Source organism: Gekko japonicus, unplaced genomic scaffold (genome assembly GCF_001447785.1).
Source record: "Gekko japonicus isolate JY-2015 unplaced genomic scaffold, Gekko_japonicus_V1.1 scaffold784, whole genome shotgun sequence".
Lineage (NCBI taxonomy): Eukaryota > Metazoa > Chordata > Lepidosauria > Squamata > Gekkonidae > Gekko > Gekko japonicus.
Window position 1 is genome coordinate 410287 of NW_015164207.1, and position 9860 is coordinate 420146.

At 52.4% G+C, this 9860-nt stretch overlaps 1 protein-coding gene across 1 annotated transcript in view; it reads right to left on the reverse strand.

Moving 5' to 3' along the window:
• Positions 1-7791: 7791 nt before the first annotated feature.
• DDX27 (DEAD-box helicase 27) overlaps positions 7792-9860 on the reverse strand; it is a 12728-nt gene continuing 10659 nt past the window's right edge. The window contains exons 11-16 of the mRNA XM_015408419.1: positions 9223-9325; positions 9045-9139; positions 8825-8942; positions 8609-8696; positions 8312-8386; positions 7792-8226 (exon numbers count right to left, since the gene is read on the reverse strand). Of these exons, the coding sequence (XP_015263905.1) occupies positions 8211-8226; positions 8312-8386; positions 8609-8696; positions 8825-8942; positions 9045-9139; positions 9223-9325 (495 nt within the window). The 3' untranslated portion in view covers positions 7792-8210. The remainder of the gene's footprint in view (positions 8227-8311; positions 8387-8608; positions 8697-8824; positions 8943-9044; positions 9140-9222; positions 9326-9860) is intronic.

Below are 9860 nucleotides of genomic sequence, written 5' to 3' on the forward strand. Positions count from 1 at the left end.
GAAAAAGGGGGTGGGTTGCGCCCGGGTGCAGGGGGGGGGGGGGGGCTGCCTCAGGGTCAATTGCTGTTCTCTTTCCTGGCTTGGAGGCAACAGTCAGTTGCAGCTTTTCAGTATTAGAAAGCCCATCAACGTGGTCCGTGTCAGCGTGTGGCTAGAGCAGGTAAGGCTGCACCCATGCGAGGTTGAAGGCACCGCTTTGGACTTAGAGAGGTTCAGTTCGGAGGAGGCAGCCCCTTCTGCCAGGGTTCTTTCTCTGTACTGAGTCTTGGCCATCTCCAGTCACCCCTTTGCAAGATACTCTGTCATGTCTGTTCACTATTTCTCGCTGGGATCAGTCCTGTGTTTTACGTCCCACTTCTAAACTAGGCAGTGACATCAGTTAATGGGCATAAACTATGTGAAGTGCCACTCTCACTCAAGCAAAAGCTGCCTGTAGCGGCAACTGCAACTTCAGTTCTCTTCAAGGGGTGCATTTGCAGGGCAGCTGGATGCTCTCATCTTTACAGGTTGCCCTTTGGTCCATAAAGAACATAAGAAGCCAATGTTGGATCATCCAGTACAACCCTCTGTGTCACAAAGTGGCCAGAAATACCAGGGGCCATCAGGAGGTCCAGCAGTGGGGCCAGGACACTAGAAGCCCTCCCACTGTTGCCCCCCCCCCCCCAAGCACCAGAAGACAGAGCACCCCTTGCCCCAGCCCAAGATTTCCTATCTATACCTGGTGGCTAAGAGCCACTGATGGACCTCTGTAGTGGCTGGACAAACACTCGTCATGGATGCTTTAGGCAGATCCTGCATTAAGAACGTAAGAACATAAGAGATGCCAATGTTGGATCAGGCCAGTGGCCCATCCAGTCCAACACTCTGTGTCACACAGTGGCCAGAAATACCAGTGCCATCAGGAGGTCCACCAGTGGGGCCAGGACATTAGAAGCCATCCCACTGTTGACGCCCCAAAGCACCAAGATGACAGAGCATCACTTGCCCCAGAGTCCCTATCTATACCTTGTGGCTAATAGCCACTGATGGACCTCTGCTCCATATGCTTATCTAATTCCCTTTTGAAGCCGTCCATGCTTGTAGCCGCCACCACATCCCGTGGCAGTGAATACCATGTGTTCATCACTCTGTCGATGAAGAAGTACTTCCTTTTATCCGTTCTAACCCGACCGCTCAGCAATTTCATGGAGTGCCCACGAGTTCTTGTATTGTGAGAAAGGGAGAAAAGGACTTCTTTCTCGACTTGCTCTATCCCATGCATAATCTTATAAACCACGATCATGTCACCCCTCAGCCGTCATTTCTCCAAGCTAAAGTGCCCCAAGCGCTTTAACCTTTCTTCATAGGGAAAGTGTTCCAACCCTTTTATCATTCTAGTTGTCCTTTTCTGCACTTTTCCCAATGCTATAATATCCTTTTTGAGGTGTGACCAGAACTGTACACAGTATTCCAAATGCGGCCGCACCATTGATTTATACAGGGGCATTATGATACTGGCTGATTTGCTTTCAGTTCCCTTCCTAATAATCCCCAGCATAGCGTTGGCCTTTTTTATTGCAGTCGCACACCGTCTCGACATTTTCAGTGAGTTATGAACTACGACTCCAGTCTCTGCCAGTTCGGACCCCAACAACGTGTATTTATAGTTAGGATTTTTGGCTCCAATGTGCATCACTTTACACTTGGCCACATTGAACCCCATTTGCCAAGTTGATGCCCATCCTCGACAGATCCCTTTGCAGTGCCTCACAATCCTCCCTGGTTTTCACTACCCTGAACAACTTCGTATCATCCGCAAATTTAGCCACTTCACTGCTTACTCCCAACTCCAAATCATTAATAAGTTAAAAAGCAGTGGACCAAGTACTGATCCCTGCGGTACCCCACTGCTTACCACCCTCCACTGAGAGAACTGCCCATTTATACTCACTCTCTGTTTCCTATTAATTAGCCAGTTTTTGATCCACGAAAGGACTTGTCCTTTTATCCCGTGACTATTGAGCTTACTTAGGAGCCTTTTATGAGGAACTAGTGCGAATAGCAGCCCTGCTGCATGTGGCCCTGAAGTCCAGACTTCTGTTTCACACTAAACATAAGTAGAGAGTCCTGCTGGGTCTGACCAGCAGGTCTGGCCACGAATTCCACACTCCACTTGATTAAAGAAGTAGGCCCTTTTGTCTGTTCTGAGTTCTACAATTACAGCCTCAAATGGTGCAGGGCCTGACATTCACCCTTCATTGCCGCCTCCTGCTGCTGCGGGGACTGCAGCCTTCCGTTTCGGCATCAGGGTTGCCAGCCAGCCAGCCATGACCTGTCCTCCATGAATTTGCCTTACTGGTATTAAAGGGGGGGGGGCTTAAAACTGACCTGCAGTGGTACATTCCTTTGGCTGACCTGAATCCACTGCACATCAACTTTGCAAGGCTGGCTACGAGTTCTTCCTTCTCCCTCCACCTCTGGTAACTCATGAGATAGCCCGCTTAACATTTGTGCTCGATACTCCCATTTCTAGAGGATCATTCTTTCTTATAGCTTAGATGAGGGACAGGAAGAGGGACCCGCAATAATGGGGGGGGGGATTCCCCTTCGCTCCTGGAAGCAGGAGGACCTCAGGTCCAGCGGCGAGGCCTGGGTGGCTCCCAGCCTCCGGGCCCTCCAATCTCCTCCCCCCCCCCGGCTTCAGCGGCGAGGCCTGAGCGGCCCCCAGCTGCCGGGCCTGCCGATCTCCTCTCCCCCGGCTAAGCCTTCTCCCACTCCCCACACCCACCCACCCCCGGCACCTGCGGTGAGGCCTGAGCAGCTCCCAGCAGGGAACACATGCACAGGGAACGCTGATTTACTTTGGGGGGGATTTAAGTATCCCCCTGTGACGGAATTGAAAATCTGGCCTGAGCAGCTCCCAGCAGGGAACACATGCACAGGGAACGCTGTTTTACTTTGGGGGGGATTTAAGTATCCCCCTGTGACGGAATTGAAAATCTGGCCTGAGCAGCTCCCAGCAGGGAACACATGCACAGGGAACGCTGTTTTACTTTGGGGGGGATTTAAGTATCCCCCTGTGACGGATTTGAAAATCTGGGACCAGCAGAAAGTAAACACAGAACACTGCTGAGTCACATGACTGAGTGAGGACGGGGGCATTGAGCTTGGAACCCTCAGTGATTGGCATTTAATGGACCAAACAGTCAGGTTGGAATTGGCAGCTGGAAAGAAGCCGTTAGGGGAGAGTTGATCAGTGGAGTTAGCAGAGAGTGGTCAACTAACTGAGGAGCTCTGTGGAGGAAGCAGACCTTTATAGCTCTGAGTGAACAGCCTAATAACAGTTGGAACAGACAGTTGGAACAGATAACTGGGGTTTAATGAGTTCCTCTAAAGGAGAGAGCTCAGTGAATAGACTGGTGAATGTTAAACACATAAGCGGTCACAAACATCAAATACATTATTCCTAAAGGAACTGGGAGAGGTGGTTAAGAGAGGGCTGAGGAACGGTCTGGCTGAGTCAGGACAGCTGGTTGGTGGCCAGTTGGGCTAAAAAGGAGCCAGAAAGCCAAAGCCAAAGGTTAACCACGAAGCAGTACAAGAGAGTGTACTTATTAGGGTGTTTAGTGAACACACCTGTGTGAAACTGGAAAGTTATAAGCCTACTGCCTAAGTGAAAACCAAATTCAAAAGTTCAAGTCTGAAAAGAAATTATGCTCTGCAAAGCTTCCATCCCCCTGTTGTGTTTTCTATCAATAAAGCCTGTTCTGTTTTGAAGTTAACAAGCCGTGGTGCCTAACTCTTTAATAAGTAAAACAAATACCCCGAAGAGACTTTTGCAGATTTATGTAGAGGACTGGTCAGGTGGAAAAATAAAGTCCACTCTGACTAGGTCCGGACACGCAGACCCTCACAGAACTGGGAGTTTAAAGGAGGTTCGTGCCATACCCCCGTAGATTTTTTTTCAACTTTTTAGATTTTTCTGCACACCTGGGGACTGCTCCAAGTGTGCATGAAAATCTCTCTGCCCCCCAAATGCCCCCGATGTGTTCAATGTTCCCTCTAAGCTGTGGAGTCTAGTGAGCAAAAATTCTACTTTGTGAGTTACTGGCATTAAAGTTGTGAGCGAGCGTTCTGGCTACTGCATAAATTAGTTCTGGAGCCATCCTTCCTGAGGTAAGAGAAAAATGTGTGAGTCAGAGGCTAAAGAACTGTGAGCTGGCTCACACTAACTCAGCTTAGAGGGAACACTGGCTGTGGATTTAGATATCCGCCCGGAGGGGGCAACTTGGCTATTAGATACATAGATAGATATAGGGTGTATGGGACAGGGCACTTCAGTGGGGATCAGCAGCCCCCCATGTCCAACTCAGTACAACAATGAGAACCCATGAGCAGGTGTGTTAAACCCACTTCCGACCTCCTGACTACCCACATGGTGCCGCATTGCTGCCTCGCATCTCCGAAGGCAAAATGCTCTTCTTTGTGAATAGAGAAAGATAATTGAAAACAGAGAGTGGCCCATCCACAAAGACATGGCTGACGCAAGACCTATCCAGACTAAGATCACAACACCCAGCAACAAGATCTGTGGTCACAAAATCTTGATCTAGGGAATGGATGGTTGCAAACATGGATGCAGTCAGTTCCACCCGATATCCATAACCCGATAAGCACCAGCAAGAGGCTCGCAGGATTTGACTAACCACATAAAATATGGAAGATGGCTAACAGAATACAAACAGGCAGGGCAAAATACCAGGACCAAATGCAATTGTGTTGCAGCCCGTCAAACTATTTTCCATCTGGCACAGGACTGCCCAATTAGTCTGCATATCAACTTGGCTATGTACTCTTTGTTGTTGTTCAGTCGCACAGTCGAGTCTGACTCTTCGCGACCCCATGGACCAGATCACGCCAGGCATACAACAAATAAATACTCTGCCATACAACAAATAAATAGATAGACCGAGGGTCCCCAACTCAGTGCTTGTGGGTGCCAGGGTGCTGTCAGCTATGCTGCCATGAAGGTTGGGGAGGTTGGTCTGTGTCTGGGTAATTGCTATTGCTTTCCTTTCAGGTTAATTGCTACTGCATTCCTTTCTGTGATTTCTCTGCTGTGCGCCGAAACGCTTATCTATACAGATGTGCAGGAGGGTGTTGTAGTGTCTGGGACTTCCCTAGGTGCCGTGGGAGAGTGTTCGTTCTCAGCTTCAGCTACCTAACGGTCTCTGAGCCTTAACCCGCACGCGGGAGGGTGCCTAATTGGCCAGTGCTGGGGGGGGGGGGTTGCATAGGAATACCCTATATCCTATTATGCCCATGGGGCCGCCGCCATTCTTAACAGTGCCTATGTTACTGCATCTATAGCTCTGCAATAAAAGTATTACCGTTCCTGAATGCGTGCACTTCGTTGTTGGCTGTGGGCTCTGACAGGTGCCCACCACGTGTTTTCAGAGAGAGTGTGGGGCTGGTGTCCACCAGGGCTTCTGACCGGGCACAGCTCTGATGGGCTGAGGCATTGCTTTCAGCACCAACTACACCCCCACTGCCCAAGGGTCTTCCGCGTGTGTGTGGCTGAAAGGTGAGCTGCACCTGTGCCCAATGGTATCTTTAAATGAAGCCAAGCAGGACTCCTGCCTGAAATGGGAGTGTTGCTATTAAGAGCAATGCACAATCCATTCCCTGGCGTCTTGTGACTTGGCCTCCTGTGGCAGCCACTTTGTGGGAGCCCCCCGGGGTCAGAAGTCCAAAGGTACCCGCAGGCTCAGAAAGGCTCGGGTTGGGGGGCCCTGGCTTAAGTCCAGAGGCAGCTGGATCCCCCCCCCCGTGTAGGCCCACTGCATTCTCCTTTAGTTCTCCCTCTCCTAGTATTTGCATAGAAATCCTTGCCCCTTCGTAGGCCTTTCTGGGTCTCCCTTTAGTCATCACGGCTAGTAGCCCTCGGTAGACCTCTCCTCCGTGAATCTGTCTAACCGCCTTTAAAGCCACCTATGGCTTTGGCCATCACTACACCTCTCTGCGGTTGCTCAAGTGGTTAAGACGCTGAACTGCAGGCCGGAAGGTTGGTAGTTCGGCAGTTCGAGACCTGAGTGCTGCATGACAGAGTGAGCTCCCGTCTCTGGTCCCAGCTCCTGCCAACCTAGCAGTCTGAAAGCAAGAAATTGCAAGTAGGCAAATAGGTACCACTTGGGTGGGAAGGTAACCGTTCTGTGAGCCTCAGCGTCTAGTCACACCGGCCACATGACCACTGAAACGTCTTCGGACAGTGCTGGCTCTTCGGCTTGGAAAACTGGCTTTCGAGCAAGGGAAACCTTTACCTTTACACCCCTCTGACAGGAAATTCCACATTTGGATCCCTGAGTAAAGATTTCCTTTTGTCCATCCTGAACCTACTGCCCATCAGCTTCATTGGATATCCTTGAGTTCTAGCATTTTGGGAGGGAGAAACATTTCTGTCAATTCTTTCCACTCTGGGCATCTTCTATAAAATATAAAAGGCTGGCGATGACTCACCTGTACTCCTATTGGCCCCTGGGGAAGGTGCCTTGACTTCCTATTGGCTCATCCCACTGGCTCCTCCATTCTTACACTCCCACTTTTGACGCATTGCACCTTGGGAGTTGTAGTTCTCAGCTGGCCTTACTGCAACCATAGCAAGGGGATTTAGAACTACAACTTCCAAGTTGAGAGGTCCCAAGAGGGCTTGGGGCATTAGAAGGGTTAGTTAAACTGTTAAATGGGGATTGGGGGAAAAGGGAAGGACATCTCCCTGAACGGCAATTGAGCTCCAGACTACTGAGATCAGTCCCCATGGAGAAAATGGCCGCTCTGGAGGGCGAGCTCTATGGCAGAGCGTACCTCACCGAAGTCCACTAAGTATTGCCAACCTCCAGGCGGCACCTGGAGATCTCCAGCTATTACAACTGATCTCCAGAGGGCCAAGACCTGTTCTCCTGGAGACAAGGGCTGCTTTGGGCAGTGGAAGTTATGGGGCATTACACCCTGCACTGAGGTCCCTCCGCACCCCAAACCCTGCCCTCCCCAGGCTCTACCCCCTCAAATCTACAGGTATTTCCCAACCCAGAGTTGGCAACCCTGTAACTGGCTATGGAACCGCTTTCCAGACCCTTGGAACCCAGAAGACATGGCACAGGAGGAGGTGCTTTTCTACCTTAGCTGTCACTGCATGGTGGAGGGAACCATGCCTGTTACCATGAGGCTGTTCTCCCATACTACCCACTTGGGGCAGCAAAATGACTTGAGACACCCCTGCCTTATAGCTAAGCAGAAGGAAATTAAACATGGCTCACCTCCCTCTATTTTCCCCTTCCCTCCACCACCCCACCAGGCACAGCTGGGACACTTACCTGAAGCCTCTTTCTAGAGCTCGTTGTATGTCTTCCCACAACGGGCCTTACTCCTAGTGATATTGTAAACCTCTATAAACCCCCCCCCCCAAAGTAATCTCTTTTCTAAACGGAAAGGTACCAGACGCTTCAGCCTTTCTCCACAGGTGTAGGACAAGGGGAAAATAATGTGATTTCTGACAGTCTCTCCTTGATGTATATTGACAGCTGTCACTGTGCCTTCAAACGTTTAATCATAATAGATCCAGATTCTGGTATGTAACCTAGAATCTTTTGATTAGAGAAACTTATAGCAGAACATATATTTTCTATTTGCATCTCTGTGTATAAGAAGCCTCTGTAGAAGGAATTAGGATGCTTGGTACCAATTAGAGATTCTTTAATGTGTGAATAATGTGTGATGTCATTTGGGGTATAAGACCTTCTGCCCCCTTCCTGGTTATGGCAGGAGGCAGCCTCGGAATGGCTGAGGTGCAAAGGCACTCAAGCCCCCTGTATTCCCTGTCTCAATGCATTAAACAGATATTCATCTACCTTGTTGGACTCTTGACTGTGCATTTCCGATTTGGCACGGGCGCAGGCAGGCACACATTTGTGTATCCCAGGGAAGGTGCCCCGACCCCCTTAGCTGCCCACGTGGACAACACATCACGTCTGAGACAGAATTAGAAGACATTTTTACTAAAAAGGTGCTCATGAAGAAGAGCTCCACCAAGAGGGCAGAGTGCGCAGAGTCCGGCTGAGCAGGCCCTGCAAGGAGGGAAGCCGGGGGGAGTCAGCCTCTTCGTCCCTGGCTGCAGCTGCTGCCTCCCACTACCTTGCAGAGGGCGGCACGGGCAAGCCGGGGGGGAGTTCCTCTTCTCACTTCCGCCTGTACCTGCACACAAAGACACGAGGGCGCAGCACGTCAGGCGTGTGAGGGGGAATGGGGGGGGGAGGCCAGTGGAAAGCAAGAGCCTCACCTGGCCTTGGATTTGAAGTTGCCCCCTTTCCTCCTCGAGGCGAGGCCCAAGCGCTTGCGGTCTTCAAAGGAGGGCCTAGAGGCAAGGCAGCGGTCAGTGTCTCCCTCTGCAGAGAGCCTCCAAGGAAGGGTGACGCAGGAGGGGAGCCCACGGGGAGAAGGCACAGCAGGCTCTGCATCATGCCCCCACCCCGTCAGACAAGCCTTCCTCTTGGCAGGATCCGGGGCCCACGGACAACAGGGCACCAGGACACGAGAGGTGGGCAGCCCCCTCCCCCTCCCCTCGCTCTATATTCACCCGGCCCGATACTGCTTCAGGGCCTTCTTGCTGGTATTGGTGAGCTCCTCATCGAACACAGACACTTTCTTCTTCGGCTTTCCCCGGCCTGCGGGAAACGGAGGAGTCAGGCAGAGGCTGGGCTAAGCCCCGGCACCCCCAGCAGAGAACAGGGTCCCCCGTCCCCCCCACGGGCTGAATGCTGCTGCTGCTGCCGCCGCCCCCCAAATTTCCCACCTGCCGGCGGAGCATCTTCCGGCATGGCCCGGGCTCGGGCGGGTCGGCGGCTCCTCTTTGCCAGGCGTTCAGCATACATCTGGGCCTTCAAGATCTCAAACTGGGACCGTTCCTCAGGCTGGGAAGGAAACAGCACCTGGCTAAGCATGGCCTGCCAACCTCTCCTGGGGAAACTGGTGCTCTCCCCCCTGCCACCGCCCCTCCACCGTCCGTGGCTCACCGTCATCTGGGCCTTCTTGTGCCTCTCCTTCATGAACTTCTCCCTCTTCCTCTTGCCACGCAAGGCCAGGTCAAACTCCTCCAGGGCCTTGGACACTGCGGGGGAGAAGCAAGGAGGGGGTGAGGGGCGGGGAAGCCTCAGGAACGCCCCCCCCACCCCCCGCCAGAAGGGGTCTTACGCTTCTCCTTCTTCCTCTCCTCCTTGGTCTGGAACCAGCTGCGGCTGACGCCCTCCGCTGCCTCCTGCCCGCCAGCCTCCAGTTTCCGCTTGGCAGTGTTCAGCTAGGGGGAGAGAGCAGATTCAGGAGGGAGCAGCAGAAGAAGAAGAGACTGGATCTATGCCCCATGGCCCTTCACTACCCCCAAGGGAGTCTCAGAACGGCTGACCATCTCCTTCCCCTTCCCACAACAGGCACCCTGTGAGGCAGGTGGGGCTGAGAGAGCTGAGAGAAACTGCTCTTTTTCAAGGACAGCTCTCGTCAGAACAACGTCTTGTCCAAGGTCATCCAGCCAGGTGGGCAAGTGGATGAGTGGGGGAATCAAATCCGGTTCTCCCAGATTACAGTCCTCTGCGCACTTAACCACTATGCCAAACTGGTGCCCAGAAGCGAGGCTCCCCTAAGGCGGAGGAAAAACGTTGGCCCCAAGCGCGAGTCTGGGCACAGGCCTTGGGGGGGGGGGGTTGGGGCAGAGCAGCAACCCCCTTTGACGCCTCCTCGGCACCTCCAAGCCTGCTGACCCTCCTCTCTGACCCAGGGCGTGAGAGAGAGCTGCTCTTGTTAAGCTCTCTGAAGTTGGCCAACTGAGACCCCCCCCC